We start from the raw sequence: 25,910 nt of genomic DNA, 5'->3' as shown, positions 1-25,910 counted from the left end.
ATTTCTTTTATAGCGCTACTCATTCCTAATGCAGAGTCTTCCAGTGAGGTCACTTCCTGTGATGCTATGTGAGATATCACGAGTCGTAACATCATGTGCTGTGTTGGCACGCGCCATGATGTCACTCGCATACTGCCTGCAACTTGGTCAGTCCCCCCACTTTTTCTTATAGGGCTTGTGCCCTGCTGGAGACATATGGGCAGTGCTTATTTTGAGCCGGTGGTTGCAGGTATAGCCCACTCATACTCATTTTTGGGGACTGAAAATATATTTTTCTATAACAGATTTTGATCCATAGCAATAAAGATAAAAAAACAAAAGGTGGAAAGTAGGAAGAAGAGAAAGACGGAAAAACAGTGACAAAGGTGGACGCAGGAATGAAAAAGAACCTGCAAGAGTGGGATGAAAGGTAAGGAGCGTCTGGTAGTGGATAGAGGCATAAGGTTAAATGTAGCCTATGCATACTTGGTGTTTGCACCACAACCTTTGATAGTGATGGCAGCAGCATTCCCTCTCCTCATGGAAATGGCAGCATTGATCATTACATAGGAATAATTATAAAGCAACGCTAGTCATTCACTAGGGCAGACAGCCTTGTTCATCTTCACAGTGGTTTGGAATGAGTCTCTAGAGATTACAGTAATCCCTCCATACCATAACCGGTGGGGGGAAAAAAGCTGATACCTTTGTTTCTCTTCCCCAGAGCCATGCCTCTGCTGGTGGATAGCAAACCATGTGGTCTCTTCCCAGGGCTGTTGTCGCATCTCTTGCGGAAGATGGGGCACTGCGTTTTGCCGCAAAGGCTGCTCGAATCCAAGGTGGTGAGTTACTGGTCGCCGCAAGTGGTTAAATGTCAATTTGGCACCCATTGAATGTGTTTAGACTATGTGGGGCATTGTTTACTTGGGGGCCGTCCCACCATGCTAGAAACGCCTTCACACTATTAAACGCCTATTGGAGGGTCGGATTGTGTATTATTTATGATTGAAACTTTGCGGCGTGAGAAAGTACCTCTCAGCACTGGGGACTGCAGAAGCATATACAAAATGCACCTATTTATTTATTTATTTATTTATTTATGTGTTTTATAGAGCGCAAACTTGACCCTTTAGGGTATCAGAGCGCTTTACAGGAGAGCAAAGCAATATACAGACAGGCTTCGGACCAACCAGTAACAGATCGAGTAGTGGTGGGGGGGGGGGGGGGGGGGCGGGGTGCCGGATACATAAGGGAAAGAGGAGATGATTTGTCCTCCTATATACTTATAGTTATGAGGTGACTCCATGATTTGGGTCAGCAAAGCTATCTGCCCACCCTTCAATTTCCTGTTTAAATGCTTCCTGTTTCTGGTGTCACTGTCAGGTCAAAGGCCAGGAGTTTTCAACTTCTCCTAAATAAACCCTTGTCCTTTCCATGCCTCTTCCGAATATATCTCTCCCCCTGGGTTTTTGGTTTGTTTCTCGATTGAAAACCTTACCCTCCGGGACAGAAGGTCAGCTGATCCCAGGGCACTGTAATAACTGCCAGCTTGCTTATTCCGCAGACAAAGGGCGCCTGAAAAGGCCTCCCCGGCACCGTGCATGTGCATCAGCACATCAGCTGGGCGCGCTGGGAGCCAGGGGGTGCGAGAGGTTTCCACGGGGAGCCGCCACATTGCAACCTTTGTCACCCGCAGGACAAAGCCGGGGAGAGGGGAGGGCAGGGGACCAGCTATAAAAACCTCGCGGCGCCCTGAGCTCCGCCATTCTCTCGCGCCCTCAACCGGATGCAGAGCCAAAGGGAATAGTGACAGCTGTCAGTCACCTCTCTCGCTCCACCCCCTCACCATGGACTGTTGAGCACTTGAGGTAAGTGGCCCTACTGGCGGTGCTGCTTTCGAAAACCTGCCACTGAACTAGAAACGAGAAAGGGAGACAGACATATTCCTAAAACAGGCATGCAGCAAAATTAGATCAAATGGTAATTAAACAAAGCTGGAGCAATAGGTGATGCACCTGTAGAACGTTCGACTATGTTCTGGAATGTTCTTCTGACAGTGCTGGCCAGCCATCTTGCTTAGAAAGAGGGCATTGACTGGCAATGAAGGCCTCCTTGACACTGCTTATGGTGTGAAAATTCTCGGCCAAGCAAACGCCATGCCACTATTTCTGCTGTTTCTTAATATTTCGAATGCACTCATGATTTCCACCACAATGCCTGTCCTCAGATAAAATCCTTAAAAGGTTTTTTTAGGATGAAGTTTACCAGACAGCGCAGCTGTCTGCGTTTCTATAGACATCTTGGGTATATTCAGAAGATTTCCCGTTGCTTACCGTTGGCCTTGTGGTTTGTAGCTCACATTTTCTGGCTTTCTATTTGCTGCTTTATTTGTTTTAGGCTGTCCAGGGTGAGTCCGTCCCTCCCAAGGAGCAAAGCCTTTTCACACTACCTCTCCTTGTGTTCTACCAGGAGTGCACAGGCCTATAAACCTTGTTCTTATCTTGTCACATTTGCTGTGCATTCAAAGACCGAGGTCAGATGTCAGGCTCTGTCTTCTGAGGGAGCTTGGTGTTTACTTTGTTTCTTTGACTTCTAAGTAAGAAGATTTATGTGGCATTCTTGCTTGGTACTGGGGGTAGGAGAGGTTTTTTCTAGCACACAACATTTATATGAACTATTCAAGTATTTCAGGTTATACCAGCACCCACATGAAGCACATTTTTGATTCATTCTGAAGAGTGTTGAAAACAAATACCTTAATATGATCAAAACAAATGATTACACTTGGTGATGCCACTCCCACACATTATAAATTGTGTGCTGTATAGTTTTATTAGCAGAACTGTGCAAATGTAATGGTCATTTCAATTGGAAATGTGTTTATCTGTATTGGCAGTGTGCTACTACACCATGAATACTCAACTCTACTCCACTCTACTTTGCACCACTCCGTGGCATTGCACTCTACTCTCCATCACTCTATTTTCCACCACTCCACCCCATTGCAGTCTGCGCAACTGCACTGTACTCCAATCTGCGCCACTTCACTCTACGTCTCTGTACTCTGTATCACCCTACTCTGTGCCACTCTGCTGTCCACCACTGCAATGTACACGACTCCAGACTAGGCCACTCCAATCTACTCCACTCAACTCCACTTTACGCTACTCTACAACACTGCACTCTACACCAATACAGTTTACTCTGTACCACTCAACTCTATGCCAATCCATTGCACACCACTCTAATCTACTCTACACCACTGCACTCTACTGCACTCTACACCACTTTACTGAACTGAATTACACTCTATGTCACTCTACTCTACACCACTCCAGTCTACGCCACTTCATTCTATTCTGAAACAGTCTACTATAAGCCACTGCACTCTACACCACTCCATTCCACTCTGCATTACTCCACACTATGCCACTGCACTCTACGCCAATACACTCTTCACAACTCCACATCACAGCAATCTACTTTGTACCACTGTACTCTGCTTCACTGCTATTTACAACACTCTGCTCTATGCCACTCTATGACACACTACTCTGCAACACTGCACTCTCCGCCACTGCACACTGTATCACTTCACTGTACGCCACTCCATTCTGCACCATTTATGCAACTCTACTAGGCACCACTCTAATCTATGACACTGCATCCTACAACACTGCATTGTATGCCACTGAATTCTAATCTGCTGCACGTTATGCTACTGCACTCTATGTCACTATACTCTGCAACACTCCACACCAATGCACTTACATCAGTCCACTCTACGCCACCCCATGCCACTGCACTGTACTCTGCAGCACTCTACTATATCACACTGTATTCTACTCTACACCACTGCACTCTATGCCAATGCACTGTACACCACTGCACTTTACGATACTCTACTTTGCAGCACTGCATTCTACACCACAGAACTCTATGTCACTCTACTCCGCACTAATGCATTTGATGCCATTGCACTTTACACCACTCTACTCTGCATCAGCCCATTCTACACCACTGCAATCTGCAGCTCTCCACTCAACGCCACTGCACTCTATGGCACTATATTCTATACTGGACCACTCTTTGCCACTCCACTCTGCACTTCGCTATGCCACTGCATTCTGTGCCACTGTACTTTATGCTGCTCTACTCTGCTCCACTCCTCTCTGCACCACTGCCCTCAATGCCACTGCAATCTACTGTGCAACTCTCTAATCTCGGCCACTGCATTCTACAATGCTGCATTGGATGCTGCTGACTTCTATGATGCTGCACTCTATTCCACTATACTGTGCTTCACTCTACGCTGATGCACTCTACACCAGTCCACTCTAATCTGTATCAACTCCACTCAATACACAACACTCTCTGCCACTGCACTCTACAACATTCTACTCCTCACTTCGCCATTCCACTCGACGACACTCCATGCCACTAACTTATAGCCATGCTCAACAGCAGCTACTCTGGTGTACAACATGCCTACAACACATTGACAAAGCCAATAGCTCTTGCATAGGCAAGACCTATTGACTTTGCCCATGCTTGTTAAAAATTTGCTATTCTAACTGAATTATTTTGCAGCAGGCAAATATCTCACAGTAATGCCATTTAGAAAGTTTGCTAATGGCATAATATGGTACTTTTTCATCTCTGCTTATCTAGATCTGTAATTATACCAGGTTTTAAGGTTATCCTACTGAAAAGAAGACGACAAGGTAGATGTCACGGAGCTTCTTTATTTCAGTCCAGCAGAACAGGCAACCCGGCAGCAACTGCCGCCCACGTCCGTTCCACGTTCTCTGCACGGAACCTACATTCCAGGTTCCGCGCAAGGAACGTGGTAGGACACCCAACACACCCCCCTAACACACCCCCCTCCCTTCACAAAACTACAACACTCAACATGTCAGAACACACACCACCCCTACTAATTAAAATCTCACATAGTCCTGCAATTTGACAGAAGATGACCTAGTTCTGGCAGGGAGAAATTTAGTCTTCAATAGACCTTGTTGTGGAGCAAAATCACTCCTAGATGTACAACACCCAGGAATATTGACGCTAGGAACCAGAATTTCACCATGAGTGTTGATACCAAATTTGTTCTTCACAAACTCAACTTTTGGCTTAGGCACAACCGAAACAGCAGACTTATTCCAAACTTTACCATTATCCAGGACAATCACATGATCTTTCACCTCACTGACCTTAACAGGGGCAGAAAACCGAGAAAAACCTTTACGAACAAGCACTGGTTTCTTGATTCTTACCCAGTCTCCTTGACACACAGAAGACTGCTTGGGACAATTAGATCCAATCCTGGCTTGTTAAGCAGCTCTAACATCCGCCACCATTCCTAATCTTTGTGAATCTACCACCTTCCTTAGCATCCAATCTCTGTTGAGTTTGGAACCCGCAACTCTACCCCTTAACAAGGAAAATGGAGACATTCCAGTACTACAGTGTGGAGTAGTTCTCATTGCCCACAGCATGTCCGAAATCACAACCTTCCAATCAAGACCATTTATGGAGGCCAACTGTAACTGTTCCTTGATAACACGATTGAAACGCTCAACTAACCCATTGCTACGTGGATGATAAAGGGAGGTGAGTATATGTTTGATGCCATGCTTCCTCAGAAAATCTTGCATTTCAGCAGAGAATAACTGAGTACCATTATCCGTTACTAATTCCTCTGGAAATCCCTCACGAAGAAAAACCTCCATCAGAAATTTGATAATGATACCAGAGTTGATTCCATCCACAAACCTAACTTCTGGCCACTTGGACATGTAATCAATTAGAACTAGCACATACTTGGGAGAACTCCCTAAACCACTAAATGGACCAGCCACATCAAAAGCCAATTTAAACCAAGGTGATTCCTTAACAGGAATGGGACTGACCGAGGATGGGCAAGTTACCTGAGTTTTGTCACTCAATACACACGCACCACAATCTCTAACGCAATGTTCAATGGACCTATCAACACCCGGCCACCAAAAATCTTCCCTCACCCTCCGCTTCATTGCCCGAATACCCAAATGACCTTCATGGGCTAAGTCTAAAACCTTCTTTCGTAATGACAGGGGAACTACCAGCAACCCACCCCTGCGCAAAATCCCATCAACCAGGGACAACTCGTCACTAATTCTCGAATAAGGAATTAATTCCGAAGGAATAGTAGTACTGTTGGGCCAACCCAGGGTTACAAAATCAATCATCCTGCAGAGCTCAACATCCTCAGAAATGGCCAGTTTCCAATCAGCTTCAGATACAGCAGCTCCCGTATCAGCTACAGTGCTAACCGCACACACCATTTCCAAATGATCATTTGCAGGTTCAATAACATTTTCAGAAAGAGGCAACCTTGACAAACAGTCAGCCACGCAATTCTTCACACCAGCAACATATTCCACACGATAATTGAATTCATTTAGTCTGTACTGCCATTTAGCAATACGAGGCGTAGCTCTACCTCCACCTTTGGTGGTAAACAGGTCTACCAAAGGCTTGTGGTCAGTCCTGAGAACAAAACCATTTCCCCACAGGAAATTTCGAAAATACTGTACACCCCACCATAGTGCTAAAGCTTCCTTTTCGATGGTAGAATAGGTTCCTTCGGCACCACGAAGTGTTCTAGAAGCAAAAGCAATAATTTCTTCCCTATTGTCCGATCTCTTCTGCATTAAAACAGCACCAAGACCAACATTACTGGCGTCGGTGGCGACAATGCATTGATCATTGATGTTGAAAAGTTTAAGTGGCTGTGCATGTACAATAGCCTCTTAGAGTAACTTGAAATCAGACGCACATTGATCAGACCACACATACTTCACATTTTTCTTGAGAAGACCACGCAGACATACAGTTCTATCTGAAAAGTTGGCTACAAATTTTGCGTAATACTCCACTAGCCCCAGAAAAGAGCGTAATTGATCCTTGTTCATAGGTTCAGGTGCATCCTTAATAGCATCAAGTAACTTCATTTTAGGTTCTACACCATTAGCAGAGATATGGTGACCAAGGTAATCTACCCCCTCTTGAAGAAATCTGCATTTGTCTCTTCTTAATGTCAAACCACTAGACTTGACAATTTCTAGTACGTGCTTGACCCTTGCATTGTGCTCCTGTATGGTCTTCCTGTGAATAAGAATGTCGTCCTGAAAGAACACCACTCCCGCAGTGTTCTTGAACAGGTTTCCCATGAGACGTTGGAACACTGCGGAAGCTAATGCAAACCCAAACGGCATACGTAAATAGCGGAAAGCTCCATCAGGAGTCACAAATGACGTAAGATGTCTGGAGTCCTTGCACAGTTCAATTTGGTGGTACGCAGAAGATATGTCAAGAGAAGAAAAATACTTGGCACCCTCTAAAGTTGACAACATCTCATTAATGTTCGGTAGAGGTTGGCTGTCCACCCAGATACAAGCATTCAGATCGCGCAAGTCCACACACATCCTAAGAGACTTATCGGCTTTGCGCGCTGAAACAATAGGTGACAACCACTCGGACCCCTCAATAGCTTCAATCACCCCCAATGCGCATAACCGTTCCAACTCGTGTCTCAACTCGCTGCGCATACTAAGCGGTACCTTCCGTACCTTGTGCTCTACAGCCCTAGCACCTTCTTTGAGAACAATGCGGTGTTGAAATCCTTTAAGTTTGCCTAACTTTCCATTAAAAACTTCAGGGTAATTTTTGACCCAATCATTCTCGACACACACATCAGTCGTGATAGTATGCACCGGAGCAACATCCGAAAGGCTAGCATAGTATTGTTTAGCTTCCCGTTTGGATAAAACCATGTCAGCATGATTTGGATCAAGGATGATTCCTAGTTCACCTTGTTCATGCCATCCTAGCAAATTCACACCCTCTTCCACGATGAATACAGTACCATAAATACAATCACCCTTGAATTCTAAGTTCCCCTTAAATTTGCCTAATACCTCCACTCTTTTGCCACCATAAGCAAAAATCCTTATACTGGAGTGAGCTACCGGAATGTCGCCCAAACCTTTAAAATCCTTGACATTAATGAGAGTAAAAGGGGAACCGGAATCCGCAAAAAACTTAATGCCCTTTCCATTCACATTTATAGTACACACGGGACTTTTCCTTCTTTGACCCTCTCCAATGGAAGCTATTTCTACGAGCCCCTCTTCTTGTATAGATGACGAAGATAGCATTAATAGTTCATAACATTCATCATCTTCATACACGCAGTCCTCTTCTGTGGCCCTTACAGTACGTGGGGGTACCTTGTGGGGTAGAGTTGCTTTGCACATACGTGCCAAGTGTCCCTTCTTCCCATATTTGAAGCAAGTCTGGTTTATGGCAAAACAAAACTTGAAATTTCCCAGATGAGAAGCGCTGCCGCAACGATAACATGAAGGATGTTGTTCAGCTCTCGTTTTCGGGGAATTTGGCACAGATGGTGACCGGGAAGCATTAATGTTAGTGCCCCTGACCGATTTGACGGGAGCTTTTGTGGTAACCAGCTTGACTTCAGATGAAGATGTGATTTTGGATGTTGATACAGGTGTATTTAACTCCTTCATACAGAGTTGAGAATGTTCAACACTCTTTGCCAAGATAAGAGCAGTCTCTAGATCAGGATCATCAGAGGATAGAAGTTTCTGTTGAACTTTCTTATCACACGTGCGTTCAATAAGTTGATCGCGAATTATTTCATCACAAAATTCCCTATAATTACACTTGACAGCCAAAATTCTGAGAGCAGCAACAAAGTCATCAATAGATTCACCAGGCATCTGTGCGCGCTGCAAAAATTTGTGCCGTTCCAGAACTACGTTGCGCTTAGGATTAAACCTTTTGTCAAGAGTTTTTACTAACGAAGCATAGTCATCAACAACTAGTGAATCGCCATCTTCACCTCCGCTGGTGCACGTCCACACCGACTCCAGAGGTAGAGTTTGCAAAATCGACCTGGCTTCGGCACCTACATTGTACATAAGTAAGGCCTTCTTTTTTTTAGAGGTGAAAGTATCACCATCGATTGCCTCCAGATAAGCCTCAAATGCGGCCTTCCATTGTTGCCATAGCATAGGAGGAGGACCAGGTGACTGTAAGAATGGAGGTGGAGCAGCAATGTTATCCATAGTTAATCTTGCGTGGGTGAGTTGCTGCCACTTAAGATAACCACCGTCCAGCAAATGCCAGCTTGAAATAACCACTAATATCCAACTAATATCGCTATCTTCTTGCAATAGATGCTGAAATGAATAATAAACAGTAGCGCTTGAAACGCCTAAGCGGTAAAATCCATATGCAGCCTTTGATTGAAGCGCATGCTTCGAACGCGCTACAGTTGCCAAGGAGACGATAAACAACAGAACTAGAGGAGGACACGCAGTGACGCTCGCGCTGACGCCGCGCGTCGATATACGTGCCGAAACAACAACCCAGAAGAGCAGGAAACGACGAGAAATGCCCAAAAACGTCTCACCCAAGAAGATCGCAGGCAGGAACAGCAACTGGAAGAGTTCTGGGTCCACCGACACCGGAGCTCGACGAAGCTCAATCACTTCATGTCCGCCGCATCAATGAAAAGAAGACGACAAGGTAGATGTCACGGAGCTTCTTTATTTCAGTCCAGCAGAACAGTCAACCCGGTAGCAACTGCCGCCCACGTCCGTTCCACGTTCTCTGCACGGAACCTACAATCCAGGTTCCGCGCAAGGAACGTGGTAGGACACCCAACACCTACCTGTCTATTAAGGGAGATACAATTCTGGAGAAGTACGCAAAACAAAGGCGGACTGAAATATAGACTGGAGATTGAGGCTCGTTTAAGACTGAATCACAGAAAATGATGTGAGGTTGGGCATTTATTGTTCCACATCCACATTTGCTGCACTGCTTGCATGAAAAGGAAAACACAGTACAGATCCAAATCTACTAAGAGCAGCCTGGGGCTGCTATGGTCTCCTGTGCAGGTGTGCAAACAGGCTGCCTACAGTGACACAGAGTCTCACAAAACCATAGCCCAAACGCAAAAGTGTGCTGTCCAGAGAAGGATTTGTACTGGAGGCAAACCCTTCCAGTATCAATTGCTAGGCACAGACAACTACAGATGGGTCAGGTGCATTGGACCTGTGATGTGCGCTGCAGCACACAAGCAATCTGTCAGTTTCTGCTGGAGAACAATACATTTTGCCTTGTTTTCACCTCCTTGCACTAGTTTCTGACATAAACTCTGGTCAGGTTTCTTTAGCAGGTTGGGCTTTGAGTCCAAGTCTATGGGTGTTTGTGGTGATCTGACCCCAGAATTGCCCCACTTAACGTAGATTGCCACAAAGTGGATTTTGCACTGAGCAAAACGACTTCTTGACGCATGGGCGCAAAGCATTAGTAAATCTGGGCTGAAGAATTTGAAGGCTTCAGGGTTAGTAATTTCATTTTACACGCTAAAAATTGCTCGGATCCTGTTAGGACCCTCATCAGTGGGTTTAGCAGAATAAGCTTTCTTTCCTCCACAAATTTCTTTTTGGAAACTTCTTCCTATTACCTTTGACAATGCTTTGTTTGCTTAACCTGGGAGAAGAAATGACATTGCATCTTCATACCGTTTTTTATGACAGTGACAAACCACTGTATAAACCCACAAATGTATTCAAAAGCACCCACATATTATATACATTTTTAGATTAAAAATACTGAAAAGTTAATGCAACAATCAAAAAGCATGAGATGTTTTTCAAACTGTGGTACATGAAAGATTCATACATTATTTGCATTAGGTCTGGGGGGAACTTGGGGAATTTCACTCTGCAAAATCACTCAGAGTTACATAAAACCAATGGGTGGAAAATATATGCTGCACTGTCCGTGCTCCTATTTAGCATCCTAGTAAAAAATCCGGGTGAATGGCACCATGCGATTTTTGAGTTGATTTTGCTGCCGCTTGAGTAGAAAATCTACTCGGGAAGCAGCTTTCTGTCGGCGACCGCAAGTGACCTCCTGCATTTGTAAAATCTTGCAGGAAGTCCTCCTAGGGACCAAAAATCACGCCCAGGGACACAAAACCTTGCTCGCCAGCTCGCATTGTGAAGCCTTGCGTTATTTCTTTTGTCATTGCATTGCTCAAACAGTAAAAGATTCCACGATGCGGCACTTGGCGAAATTTGGCATGAACTCCGTATTACAACACTAGCACAGAATCCAGCCGCGGTTTGCTCATATGGGCGAAAAGGCCACTCCCCCTTACCTTCTTCCAGAGAAGAAGACTGCCTGTCAAGCTTCTCAAAGGTCAACCTGATATTCTTTTTGTTCAGGTCAGGCAACCAGTAGCTATACATGCCCTAAATGTGCAGGCTCCTGGCTGCCCGAGCGGAACTTTGCCAGGCTCATGATTTCACAGCCCTGTGGGCGTGACTACCTCAGTCTGGCAAAAGTGCCTGGAGGTCCCCCCTTGTGATGAGGACAAGTGTCACTGATTGTCTCGGACCTGGGTGCTTCGGTTTTAAGCCCTGAGGTGCCCAGGCCCAAGTTTCAATCAATGACACCTCATCACAGAGAGAGGTGGGGTCAGCAGTCTCACTGACCCCGACCCACTCAGTGGCGAGGGCTGGGCTGCTGCCTTCCCTCCTTGGCTGATCTCAAGTCAGCCAATGAGAAGAGGCAACAGTCTCAACCCTCGTGGCACCTCCCAGGCTTTAAACTGCCGGGCAGGACTGTTGAATCGTTTTTTAATGTTTTTTTGTGTGCGTGTGTATGTGTATAAATGTATACATTTGTGAATAAGTGTGTGTGCATGCGTATGTGTGAATGCATGGGTGTAAGTGAGTGAGTGTAAATGTGTCCTTGTGTGGCCCATCCAAGCCCTGCCGCTGACAGAGTCGTCAACATTCTCCAATTCTTCTCGCAGAATTAAAATTCCACCCAGGCCAAATTTGAGGTCGAAAGTACAGAGATAAATTCACCCCCATGCCAAATTTTCATCCATGGAAGAAAAGATAGACCTTCTTAAATAAAAAAACAAGTGTGGAAAAATTAGATTTTGTCTAGGATGTTTTTAACTAGACTCTAAATTACCCTTTAGAAGAAGACAAAAAAATGGTGTGCCTCGCTTTATCAAGAACAATAAAGCAATTCATTTAAAATAAAAATAAATATATGTGGTTGGGTCCCATTTAAACTCAAACTACTGCTTCTCTCATTATTGATTTTTGACCCTCTCAAGAAGCACAGCTTTGTGTATTACTAAAAGATTAACTTTATAATAAGTCAGGGCGATATTTTCATTTATTTCATGTGAGTTGCGTAATTCATGCAATTTGTGATAAGTAAATTATGCAGACTTTCTTAAATGAAACCATCACAAAATTTTGCACACTTTGGGGCATATTAACAAGGCGGCGATAAAAAATTATCGCCGCTTTTGCGGCCGTTTTCAGCCGAAAAGCGGCGATAATTTTATCGCCTAATTAGCAAGCTCACGCTAACGCATGAAAACTTGCGTTAGCGCAGGAATTCCTAACGCCCAGCTTTGCATCTCTAATGAGATGCAAAGTGGCCGTTCCTGACCTAACATGACAGGAGAAATGTCGCTAAGCGACATTTCTCCTATCATCAAGCCCCACGCTATGAAGCATAGCGGCATGAAAAGTAGCGATAACCCCTGTTATTGCTACTTTCCTTACGCCTGCTTTAGGACTGACTTAGCCCTGATATCCTAAGTTTGTGAGGCCCTATCATCAAGCTAACGCCACATTTTGTTAGATTATCGCTGGGTTTCCAGCGATAATCTTACGTTAGGCAGTTAGCGCGAGGATTTTTATCGCTTTTGAGATAAGCGTTGCTAATAGCACGTTATCTCAGCGATAAAAATCCACGCTAGCCGGCGATAATTATCCTAGCGCTAAGTGCGCTTAGCGATAATTATCGCCGGTTGTTGCTGATATGCCCCTATTTGTTGCAGAGCACTGGTGTCTTGTGGGTCAGAGTTCAAACAGAAAATGTAAAGTAAGAGACATTTTCTCCTCAAACCTGTCACTTTACTGGTGTCTCTAGCGACATCTGAATGCGAGGAATGTCCTCACTTTAAAACTTAACTTGAGATAGCAAACAAAGTGCATTTCATGGAGATAATGTTGTGTAATTTTGTGTAATTTCCCGACATTTTTGATAGATTTCGAGAAAAAACTACACAATTTTGCACAGCCATTTTTTCAAGCCCACATTGGAAATAAATATGAGTATCCTTTATTGATTTGCTTACTTCCATTCCATTTCTTATTCACCTATAGTGTTTCCTCTTGTTGCAGAGCGGAAGGCGGGGATTCTGAGTGGAGCGGAACCCCCAAGTAACTAGCGATGTACACCTTGATGGGAGGCGGCTTGCTGTGCGCAGTTTCAGGCCTGGTTCTCCTTATTGTTGCCACGGCAACAGACTTTTGGATGCAATATCGCTACTCTGGTAGCTTGAGCAATCAGGGGCTCTGGCGGTTTTGTGTAGCAGGAAAATGTCACGCCCACACCATCACCATTGGTAAGAACAGAAAAGCGTGACTCTGTTGCGGTATGCATCAGTGGTCTGTTTTAGACATGTTTGAAATTGTATGTCTGGTTCCAGAACTGTTTCTACAAGTCACAATTGCCACAAAGGTTTTGGTGACTGTGTGTTATTTTTGACTGTTGTATTTTGGTCTGAAGGGGAGTCTATCACCAAAATGTATAACTGTTAACCCTTCAGGCCTCAAGGTTTTGTAGCTCAATGAGTTAAAACCCAGCAACTGAGATATTGATGTTATCCAGCAAATCACAAATTCAATCCCCAGCAGAACCATTCATGCTTGCAGGAACAGTAGTGTGAGAACCAGAACATTATAACCATTACAATAGTCAGAGTTAAAATGGTGATGCACCGGGCTTTGCTGGGGCGCAATGAAGGGCCCTGCTTCCCAAGGTTGCCCCCAAAACTTCAGCGGGCCCAAAACCTTCAGGCAACCCCCTTACAGCCCAAGGCCAATGAATATCTCTGAGATACAGAAGACTCAGGGTCCCTCACCACATTCCGCGGAGTTACCTATAATTTTGTTTTACGCCACTAGAGCCATGTAAAAGAAATATTAGATAACATGTGCCATGTTTATTTATTTATTATTTTGTGTCCCCGGACCTGCCATTTTCTTGTGTCCAAGAAAAACTACATCTGAACCAATCAGCAACCACTAAATGCCTTTTGTTTTTTGTAGAAAACCCATATGGCTATTTGGTGAATTGTTACCAAATTGCAAAATGGGTTGAGAAATGCATGCAGAATCACGATTTAGAAGGGCCATGTTTAGGGTCACATTAGTTTACATTCGTAAAGGGTCTCAAAGGACCCTTTCTCCTTTGTGAAGCTTTAAAAAAAAGTTTATTTAGGAGTAGGCAGTGGTACAGGGGACCTCTGCCAACTCTTAAGCAAACTTTCTAAAAAAACATGATATTTTATTTTTTAAATGCAGCACCTTTTACAGTAAGGAAAACTCAGGAAACTGACGGCATTAAAAAAAATACTTTTATTTAAATGCGTTCATAGACATGATGGTCTGTGGCCCCAGCATGCCACCGTTCCTGTGATGGCATCCATACAGAGTAAGTCACAATTTGTGACCTACCTCACGAATTGTAGTGAAGTAGGAAAACCCAGAATGTTGATTTTGTAAAGCAACCTAATAGTACATATGTTGGTTTGCAGACTCTCAATGAATTTGGAAAAACTTGGATTACAATATGCAACCACTTATAGCTAATCAAATGTTGGTACATCCGACACAAAGTACTACAATAAGATGTGGAGGGCTGATCAGATGGTGTCAATGTTACCCTTATGTGAGATAAGAATAACTATGGTGAACAAGGTGTGGACAGACACATTGGCAGGTCTAATAGCGCCGGGAGACACTCTTATGGGTAGCAGTGCGCTGTAGAGAAACACTCATTGATTTATTCATAACTAGCTTTTTGTAATGGTGCCAGGTACCCACACTTCCACTTTTCTGTTAAGGAAAACAGACTGCATTAAAAAAGTTTTTCTTTATTTAAATGTGATCATCGACATGGTGGTCTGTGGGCCCCAGCAGGCCACCGTTCTTGTGATGGCACCCAAACAGAGCTAGTTGCAATTTGTGACCTGCCTCATGAATAGTAATGATATACCAAGGATTGTGAACCACTGAGTATTGATTTTGAAAAGCAACCTAATAGTACATATGTTGGTCCGCAGGATTTGCAAAAACTCGACTTACAATTTTTGACCCCTTTTAGCGAATGAAATGTTGGTACTTCTGTTCCAAAGTGCTGCAATGAAATGTGGAGGGACAATAAGTTAGTCTCAATGTTACTCTCACGTGAGATAACAATACATCGTTTTTTTAATGGTGCTAGGTACCCACACTTCCCTTGTTTCTAAACGATTGGAATAACAGAAGCTGGTATTAGCCGATTTAATAGTACTCAGTTGACCAAATTCTGACGGATGGAAGGCAGAGCTGTCTTTTCCAATTCTTGCAGATCACAGTAGACATCAGTGGTGCATGCCTGATACACTGAGACATCTTACCCCATAGTAAGAAGTTCTGAGTTCCAATATAGTGGGTGCACTATAAGACTCATGGTTTGTTGGTGTAGGAGAGTGGCATCGACTGCATAGTTGCCCCCAACTTTCTGCTGATGTTTTGACTGTTTTATGACTATAGCCAGGCTGTGGTCCAGCTATCCAGGACCCCAGCCTATCTGTTTCCTCTCTTAAACTATGTGAGTACCCTAGGTACTAACCAATTGGATGCTGAGGATACCCTACCAGTCCCTTGTAGATGGTACCCTAGGTACCCAGGGCATGGGTCCCTCAGTAGGCCTACCAGGGCTGCAGCACTTATTGTGCCACCCTGGGACAGCCATACCAACTGACACCACCAGACCACTACTGTAGTTTGGGTAAGGTGGTGCTAGCACCCCTTACAGGGATATAGGTACCCTATATCCCACCCCATCACAACACATATACTCTCATAGGTCACCCCTATAGCAGGCCTTGGTAATCCTACAAGGCAGGGTGCTGAGGTATGTGTGAGGGGGGACCCCTACCTGAGTAGGGCCCCTCTGCAACCTTCGTAAACCATTGCTGGGTTGTTTGTAGTGTAGCCATACCATATACTCTTAACCGCATTATAAGTCAATCGCGATATCGCGATAACTTGAGAATGGCTACACAGAACCAATCGTGTTTGGTGTCAAACATGTAGGAATCATACCCCCAGTCCAGCCATGGGCATGAGGATACGATTCCCCCCTGCTAGAGGGGCGATATGGGAAAAGCGGTAGAATTTAGACACCAATTTAAAAGTGCACAGGTAACACAAAATGGATGCTACCGGCCACCCACACAACTCTGGCTGCCTGTTGCTGGGGAAAATCCCAGCCTCGACAGCTGGACAATAGGGCTCCTGTGGCAGGGAGGTGCCAGCACCTCCCCAGAGAGGATATGTGGATTGGAACAGGGTGGGTGAACCAAATGTCCTTTCAGAGTTGCACGTAGGCAGCTCCAGCGCCTGCATTCTGCATACACCGCTTGGAACCGGTTCAGGGGCATCCTGCCCCTCGCCCAGGCGGGAAATACACAATGGGGAGAGGGTGTAGCCACCCTTTCCCGCCTCACCACTCATTGGTGGACACTACTCTGGACACTCCCCTAATCTTGGGGCTAAAGGTGAATAACGTGGCCCCAGAGCCTCAGATTAATCTTGGACTTCAAAGACTTGACCTTCGACGAGCTGCTGCCCAGCTGACGGAAGAAATCTCCCTTGGGATAAAGGAGTTATCCCCCTGCTTGGCAGGCACCTGAAACACTGCAAGTGACCCAGTTGGAACTTCGCTGCTCCTACGGACTTCGATGACCTCCTGCTCCCTTGAGGTGGGTTTCCAGCGCATCCCAGAGGCCAGTGAGTGTGCTCAACGAGTTTGGGCACCGTGGACCGCGTGGGTGCCGAGATCCCCAATACCCCAGGACACCGGCCACCTCTTGCATAGCACACGACCCTGACCAGTGGGGAAGTTGTGCTTTGGCCCATTATTGAGCCAACCACTCTACAGCATTTGTGCCAAAGACCAGCACCCTAGTCCCCTCCGGTGGCCCGTGGGTGCCCTTTTACACATTCCAAATTGCCGCCTCTCGCGGTCCCTTGTCTCTCGACTTGTGGGCCCTAGCGGAGGTCAATCTCAAGAAACAAGAGTTCCCCTGGTTGCTCCAGGCCTGCTCTACAGTCTCCCCAAAGGAGACCTCTCTCAGACCTCGTGGGTCTGCACCGTGGCAGATTTGTTTTTCTTGCATGGGTTGCGGTTGCCAAGGCTTAGTGATTACAATCCGGACACTAACACTTCAGCGACCCTTATCAGATGTGGGACAGTTGCCCTCCAGAAGCTGGCCTACCTTGAAGCCTCCCGGAGCTGTGGCTGCAGATCCAAGCTACACCACCTTCCACCTGAAGCACCCGACATCCAAGGGCTCTTTGCTTTGAGCCCCCTGGTCACTTTGCCATGACCCAGACTCTGTCCCCTCTGCTTTCAGGTTCTTCTCTACAATCTTCACATCTTTGATCTTCACGGAATCATCAACACTTTTGGCTAGCAGAACTTTTGACTATTTTCCCATTGAAAATCAGCCCGCGACCCGACATCGAAAACGACCTATGCACCCGGCTTCCCTGGGGCAGGTAACAGTGGTACTTTGGTGCTCTCGAGGTAGTGGGTTCCTCAAAAGCTTAACTCTAAAGTTTTAACTTTGAACTCCTGCTAGAAGTATTTTTAAACTATTTATTTCCAACCGCGACATTCTCCATAGGCTGCAATAGAGATCCCGATAGCAGTTACTTCCACTGCACGCGCCTCCCGTGGGTCCCCTTCCTAATCACTTGGGATGGATTCTAAAGGGGCAAGCGATCCTAAATGCCCTAGGCATTGTCTGTAGAATTGTCGTGGTTCTTATACCACTTTTTTAGTATATGGTTTGGTCCCCCCCTGGGGCCCAATGTTAACAGTGCTATTTATTTGTATCTAACAATGCTTGTTTGATTTGTAACTTTGCCATAGCCTCATAAAGAGACTCTGGGATTCTGTCTAGAATTAAATACATATATTTTATATATATACCTGTGTGGACTACTCTTTCATTTGGTCATTCAAGAGGTTATCTATGGTAAAACAATAAGCTTAACACTCCTTCAAGACTTAGCCTGAAGGCTGCTCTCCACAGCTACCACTAGGATAGCTTTCTTTAAAGGTTGTCTTAAACCTATCATCAATAAGAGTCGAATTGGACTGGTGCAAGGTCTCCCCTATAACTAGGAGACAGCATATGCCAGGCCAACTTCTCACATTGGTGTGCAGCGGTTGGATTCAAGCTTGCCATTGTTTTACCAGATAACAAATTGAATTTCTAAAGTGAAAACCACTAGGTACCAAAGGTACATATAAAATTCAAGCTTAGAATACAATAAGTTCTACTGATCTTAGGAGTTGTGTGTAGAGGGTTTAGCACACCTTGACAACAACTCAAGAAAGGGTTCGGTAGGCCACACCTAGTGTAGGTAGATACAGCAGTACCACTACACTAGAAATGTCTTTGCATTCAGGTGCCCATAAGGCTATGGAGGGACCCCAGAGGGTCCCAGTCGACAAATATGATCATCTCTCCTTGGCTGAGCTTAGGGAGATGGGCACCTCTAGGCAACTTAAGACAAACAAAGGTGCCAACACTCAACGTCTCAGGGAAATCCTGCTCATAGCAGACTTCAAGCAGACTTTAGCGTCTGATGGGGTAGACAGGTTGGGTGGGCATCCCCCAGAAGAGGACACCCCTGAGGTGGACTCTGATGAGGACCAGGAAGAGGAAAATGAACTTGACCTGGATGACAACAACCATTCACAACATGGAGATGATGGCCCAAGAGGCACTCTCTCCATCCCTAAAGGGAGAATGGTGGATCCAAACAGAAGGAACAGATCCCCCTCAGTGGGATCCAACCACTCTGTGAGATCCAAAGGGACCTCTGCCTCTTCTCAGAGAAGAGAATCCTCCCATGATAGGAAATGCAGACTGATCAAGTTTGAGCAGGCTAAGCTACAGCTTAAGAGAGAACAGTTAGCATTGGACAGGGAAGCCCTGGAGCTTCAGAAATCTTCAAGAAAATGGGGTCTAGAGACTCCTGGTGGCAGTGATATCCCTAGAGTTAGAGAGAAAGCTCCTGACAATAGGAACCTCAATAAGATTGCGCCCCCCTATCAGTCAAAGATGATATCCACAAATGGATAACTGCACTTGAAAGGGCCTGTAAAGTACAGAGGGTCCCAGTAGAGCAGTGGGCAGCAATCTTGTGGCTCTCCTTTGCAGACAAAGTTAGAGACAAGCTCCTCTCTGTAAGAGAAGAGGATGCAGATGATTATTATATCTTGAGAGATGCTTTAATAGATGGGTTTGGCTTAACCACTGATCAATACAGACTTAAGTTCAGAGACACCCAAAAAGCACAGAATCAAGATTGGGTAGACTTTGTAGATTGTGCTACCAAGGCACTGGAAGGTTGGTTAACTGGCAGTAAAGTAAATGATTACCAAGGATTGTACAATCTCATAATGAGGGTGCAGATCCTTAACAATTGTCAGAATCAGCTCTTACATCAGCACCTGGTGGACTCAGATCTGACCTCTCCCCAAAAATTGGGAAAGAAGGCAGACAAATGGGTCACAACCAGGATTAAGCAGAAGGTCCAGCCCTTGGGGGGTGCAACTAAAAAGGAAGATGCCAAAAACTCTGAGAAGGGTGGGGAAAAGGGAAAAGACCAGCAGTCTTCAACAGGCCCCCAAAAAGCAGCATCTGATAATTCCCAAGCTACTAAAGCTAAACAACCAAGGAAGCCATGGTGTAAATTCTGTAAACAGAAGACCCATTGGACTTCAGATTGTAATAAGGCCAAATACTCAACAAGTACCACTCCACCTGCCCCTAAGGCAACTGCTCCCCCTAGTGCAACTATAGGTGGTGGTACACAGAACAAGGATATAGTAGGGTTGACCCTGGGATCTGGAGAGGACTCTGGCCTAGTCAGAACTCCTACTCAGGCTGTGCTAGTTTGTGATGGGGACCTGTCCCTGTTTGTGAGCCCCAGTGGTCTGGGCAAATACAAACAACAGCCAACCATAAATGGAAGGGAGTCTATAGCTTTTAGGGACACAGGAGCCAGTGTCACCATGGTGACCGAGGAACTTGTGGACCCTAGCCAAATCATACTTGGGGAAACTTACCAAGTGACCAATGCAAGCAACGTTAGTACTAACCATGCTCTAGCAGTTCTGAACTTCTCCTGGGGAGGGGTAACTGGCCTCAAGAAAGTTGTGGTGAGTGCAGACCTACCTGTGGAATGTTTACTAGGGAATGATTTGGAGTCCTCAGCATGGGCTGAGGTGGAGCTAAGTACCCATGCAGCAATGTTGGGTATACCAGCAGAAGTGTTTGCCCTGACAAGGTCAAAAGCAAAGCTGAAAGGAACTGAACAGGCCTTGGATCCTGGAAAAATGGACCAAGGACCTACCAAGAGGAGGAGTAGCAGGGGTAAGGCAGAGCCTTCCCCCCAGGATCAGTCTGTAGAGACTCTTTTAGCAGGAGAGGATCTGGCTCCTGAAGAAGGAACTGCCCCATATGAACTTGAACCTGATCCGGTTGAGTTCTCGGGGGTAGGGGGACCTTCTAGGGCAGACTTGAACCTGGAGCAGCAGAGCTGCTCCACTCTTGAACCCCTCAGACAGCAAGCTGCTGCTGAGGCTGCAGGGAATGCCAGTGCGACCCATAATATTTATTGGGATGATGGGCTCCTATACTCTGAGGGTCGAGACCCCAAGCCTGGTGCAGCCAGGAGGTTGGTCATACCTCAGAAGTTTAGGGGCGTCCTACTCACACTGGCCCATGATATTCCCCTAGCAGGACACCTAGGCCAAAACAAGACTTGGGACAGAATTGTCCCTCACTTTCATTGGCCTCAGATGAGTGAGGACTGTAAGAACTTTTGTAGCTCTTGCATTACCTGCCAAGCCAGTGGCAAGGCAGGCAAGTCCACAAAGGCCCCTCTGATACCATTGCCTGTGGTGGGGGTGCCCTTTGAACGGGTGGGGATTGATACAGTTGGTCCCCTAGACCCACCAACAGCATCTGGGCACAGGTTCATTCTGGTGGTAGTGGATCATGCCACCAGATACCCGGAAGCTATTCCCCTTAGGACCATCACAGCTCCTGTGGTGGCAAGGGCCCTCCTGGGAATCTTTTCCAGGGTGGGTTTTCCTAAGGAGGTATTGTCTGACAGAGGTACAAACTTTATGAGTAGTTACCTCAAGGCAATGTGGAAGGAGTGTGTTGTCAACTACAGGTTCACCACCCCTTACCATCCTCAATGTAATGGTCTTGTTGAGAGATTCAACAAGACCTTAAAGGGTATGATCAAAGGGCTCCCAGAAAAGCTTAGGCGAATATGGGATGTTCTTCTGCCCTGCCTTCTCTTTGCATACAGAGAGGTGCCACAAAAGGGGGTTGGCTACAGCCCCTTTGAACTTTTGTTTGGCCATCCTGTTAGAGGGCTACTTTGTCTAGTGAAGGAGGGATGGGAGCAACCTCTCAAACCCCCTAAACAGGACATAGTGGACTATGTACTCGGTCTCCGCTCTGGGATGGCTGAGTACATGAAGAAGGCGAATAAAAACCTTGAGGCAAGTCAGGAATTACAGAAAGCCTGGCATGACCAAAAGGCTGTCTTGGTGGTGTACCAGCCAGGACAGAAGGTATGGGTGTTGGAGCCAGTGGCCCCAGCAGCTCTCCAAGATAAATGGAGTGGACCCCATACCATTTTGGAGAAAAAGGGAGAGGTCACCTACTTGGTGGACCTTGGCACTCCCAGAAGTCCCCACAGGGTACTTCATGTGAATAGGCTGAAAGCATATGTAGACAGGGCTGACATGGGCTTGCTCATGGCCACAGATGAGGGACAGGAGGAAGAGAGTGACCCTCTCCCAGACCTGCTCTCTCACAACCCTGATGATGGGTCAGTTGATGGAGTAGCCTTGGCAGGCAGCCTCACTGACCAGCAGCAAGCAGACTGTAGACAAGTTCTTCAGTCTTACAGACATATGTTTTCTCTGAATCCAAGTCAGACCCCCTGGTGCACTCATGGGGTGGACACTGGTGACAGTCTGCCTGTCAAGAATAAAATCTACAGGCAACCTGACCATGTCAGGGACTGCATACGGACAGAAGTCCAAAAGATGTTGGAATTAGGAGTGATTGAGCCCTCAGAGAGCCCTTGGGCCAGCCCAGTAGTCCTTGTGCCAAAACCTCACACCCAGGATGGTAAGAGAGAGATGAGGTTATGTGTCGACTACAGAGGACTCAATGCAGTCACTAAGACTGATGCACACCCAATTCCCAGAGCAGATGAGCTCATAGATAGATTGGCCTCAGCCAAGTATCTGAGCACATTTGATCTGACAGCAGGCTACTGGCAGATAAGGTTAGCTGAATCTGCAAAAGCCAAAACAGCATTTTCTACCCCTGGTGGGCATTATCAGTTTGTGGTGATGCCCTTTGGTTTGAAAAATGCACCTGCCACTTTTCAAAGGTTGGTGAACCAAGTCCTCTCAGGGCTGGAAGACTTTAGTGCAGCATATCTAGATGATATTGGTGTCTTCAGCTCCACCTGGGAGGATCACCTGATCCACCTGAGGAAAGTTTTGGAAGCACTGCAAAAGGCAGGGCTCACTATCAAGGCTACTAAGTGCCAGATAGGGCAGAGTCAGGTTGTATACCTGGGACACCTTGTAGGTGGAGGCCAGGTTCAGCCACTTCAGAGCAAAATCCAGACCATCATGGACTGGGTTGCTCCCACCACCCAGACTCAGGTCCGAGCTTTCTTGGGCCTGACTGGTTATTATAGGAGGTTTGTAAAGGGATATGGATCCATAGTGACCCCCTTGAATGACCTCACCTCCAAGAGGATGCCCAAAAAGGTTCAGTGGACTGTCAGCTGTCAGAAAGCTTTTGATGACCTAAAACAGGCAATGTGCTCTGCTCCAGTGCTCCAAAGCCCCAACTACTCCAAAGAATTCATAGTTCAAACTGATGCTTCAGAGGTGGGGGTAGGTGCTGTGTTATCACAACTGAATGAGGAGGGCCAGGATCAACCAGTAGCTTTTATTAGCAGAAGGTTGACCCCCAGAGAGAAACGTTGGTCAGCTATAGAGAGGGAGGCCTTTGCTGTGGTCTGGGCTTTGAAGAAGCTGAGGCCATACTTGTTTGGCACTCACTTCCTTGTTCAAACAGACCATAAGACCCTCCTATGGCTAAAACAGATGAAGGGTGAAAACCCCAAACTACTCAGGTGGTCCATTTCCCTACAGGGGATGGACTTTACAGTGGAACATAGACTTGGGAGCAACCATGCCATGGGTCTGCACCGTAGCAGATTTGTTCTTCTTGCGTGGGTTGCGGTTGCCAAGGCTTAGTGGATCCAATCTGGACACTAACACTGCAGCAACCCTCATACGATGTGAGACAGTTGCCCTCCAGAAGCTGGCCTTCCTTGAAGCGTCCCGGAGCCCGTGGCTGCAGATCCAAGGTACACCACCTTCCACCTGAAGCACCCGACATCAAAGGGCTCTTTGCTTTGAGCCCCCTGGTCACTTTGCCGTGACCCAGACTCTGTCCCCTCTGCTTTCAGGTTCTTCTCTACAATCTTCACATCTTTGATCTTCACGGAATCATCAACGCTTTTGGCTAGCAGAGCTTTTGACTATTTGCCTATTGAAAATCAGCCCACGACCCGACATCGAAAACGACCTATGCACCCGGCTTCCCTGGGGCAGGTAACAGTGGTAATTCGGTACTCTCGAGGTAGTGGGCTCCTCAAAAGCTTAACTCTAAAGTTTTAACTTTGAACTCCTGCTAGAAGTATTTTTAAACTATTTATTTCCAACCGCGACATTCTCCATAGGCTGCAATAGAGATCCCGATAGCAGTTACTCCCACTGCACGCGCCTCCCGTGGGTCCCCTTCCTAATCACTTGGGGTGGATTCTAAAGGTGCAAGCGATCCTAAATGCCCTAGGCATTGTCTGTAGAATTGTCGTGGTTCTTATACCACTTTTTTAGTATATGGTTTGGTCCCCCCCTGGGCGCCAATGTTAACAGTGCTATTTATTTGTATCTAACAATGCTCGTTTGATTTGTAACTTTGCCATAGCCTCATAAAGAGACTCTGGCATTCTGTCTAGAATTAAATACATATATTTTATATATATACCTGTGTGGAATACTCTTTCATTTGGTCATTCAAGAGGTTATCTATGGTAAAACAATAAGCTTAACACTCCTTCAAGACTTAGCCTGAAGGCTGCTCTCCACAGCTACCACTAGGATAGCTTTCTTTAAAGGTTGTCTAAAACCTATCATTAATAAGAGTCGAATTGGACTGGTGCAAGGTGTCCCCTATAACTAGGATACAGCATATGCCAGGCCAACTTCTCACAGTTGGCGTTCTGCCTTGCCGGTTCATTAGCAAAAATGTCTTGTACATATTATTAGATTTTATTAAGTTTTTTTTTTATTCTTCAAATCTTTTTTTTTTGTTGAAATTCCAAAAGAGTACAATGGAATTACAATTAGCTTAGTGGTAATGAGTATGTACAAGGTTTTGCATAATAGTGCTCGGAGGTAAACCCAAGTGGATGAGTAGGTCTTGAAAATGTGATATAGCATTTGTGCTGGAACCATGTCGCCTATTGTACCGCATCGAAGATGAAAACGAATGCCCCACAAAATATACATTCAGAACAGTCCATAATAAAAACAGATTGACCCCACCTGCCCCATACCAAACAAATTCCCACCGCAAAAGAGAGACGAAAGAGTCCTGAGATGGGCACCAGGCAGTGGGTAGCAGGGTGCATCGATACCTTCCTCTTGAGTGGCACTCGGCTTATCAGAAGTGAGGTACCTCGGTGTAGGGTACCACTTTTACTGCAAGGCCTTCAGTCTAGTTGGAATGAAGTATAAGAATTCAAGTCAAGACATACAATCAATGAGGGGGTGCCATGCCACTGAGGATTTCTTTTCAGTGAGTGATGGGTGTGTTGGCTGTTGAATGCCTGTGTGTATCTGTTGGGATCTAGAGCCTTTTTCCTTTGGCCTGCTGATGATCTGAGTCTGGGATCAATAGTCCATGTTGGGAGGTGTGATGGCTAAAGATACGCAGTATTTTTCACGTATTCGTCATTCTCTTGTTTATTGCTTAAGTTTCACCTCTTTGCTAATCTCTGACTCTTTTATGTTTTTTTGATCAGCTTTTTGGGATGCCACCAGAGCATTCATGCTCCTCTCCATCCTATCTTGCTTTGCCGGGATCATTCTTGGGCTCACAGCATTTTCCAGTAACGCCAAGGCTGCCCGCATCCGTTCCGCTGGAATCACCTTGTTAGTCGCAGGTATGTATTCAGTTGATGCTAGGAGCGACAGTGAAGATACTACCTATTAATGCGTCGGTGTAGCCTGTAGAAGAATATGAGGGATGGTTGAAGAATTATATCTTTCAGTAGACATCATCAAGAAGGACAATATACTTGCATCTATGTGGGATGCGGGATGTGTGCAGAGCTAACCTCTGTGATGTGTGATGATGTCCTGTCCTTTGGCTTCTGACACCATTCTATGTATGATAAATATACATTTTTGTAATCTTCTATATTGGCAATTCTATAGTATCAGCTCTCTCCAGAGTAGAAGGTTTACTGGTGTTCATCAAATGAAACTATCAATTGATCATTGTGGAATATGAAAAAATATTTGACTGTGTGGAGTGGTCAGACATTCAAAAAAAG

The 25,910-nt window shown here is 45.7% G+C and overlaps 1 protein-coding gene across 1 annotated transcript in view; it reads left to right on the top strand.

Annotated features, from left to right (window-relative positions):
• The first annotated feature begins 1,715 nt into the window (after window positions 1–1,715).
• The window catches only part of LOC146773017 (lens fiber membrane intrinsic protein-like), a 74,344-nt gene continuing 50,149 nt past the window's right edge, over window positions 1,716–25,910 (top strand). The window contains exons 1-3 of the mRNA XM_085636756.1: window positions 1,716–1,847; window positions 13,284–13,507; window positions 25,377–25,517. Coding sequence (XP_085492882.1) covers window positions 13,333–13,507; window positions 25,377–25,517 — 316 coding nt within the window. The 5' untranslated portion in view covers window positions 1,716–1,847; window positions 13,284–13,332. The remainder of the gene's footprint in view (window positions 1,848–13,283; window positions 13,508–25,376; window positions 25,518–25,910) is intronic.

Source organism: Triturus cristatus, chromosome 12 (genome assembly GCF_964204655.1).
Source record: "Triturus cristatus chromosome 12, aTriCri1.1, whole genome shotgun sequence".
Taxonomy (NCBI): domain Eukaryota; kingdom Metazoa; phylum Chordata; class Amphibia; order Caudata; family Salamandridae; genus Triturus; species Triturus cristatus.
This window is presented reverse-complemented; position numbering and strand designations above follow the sequence as displayed.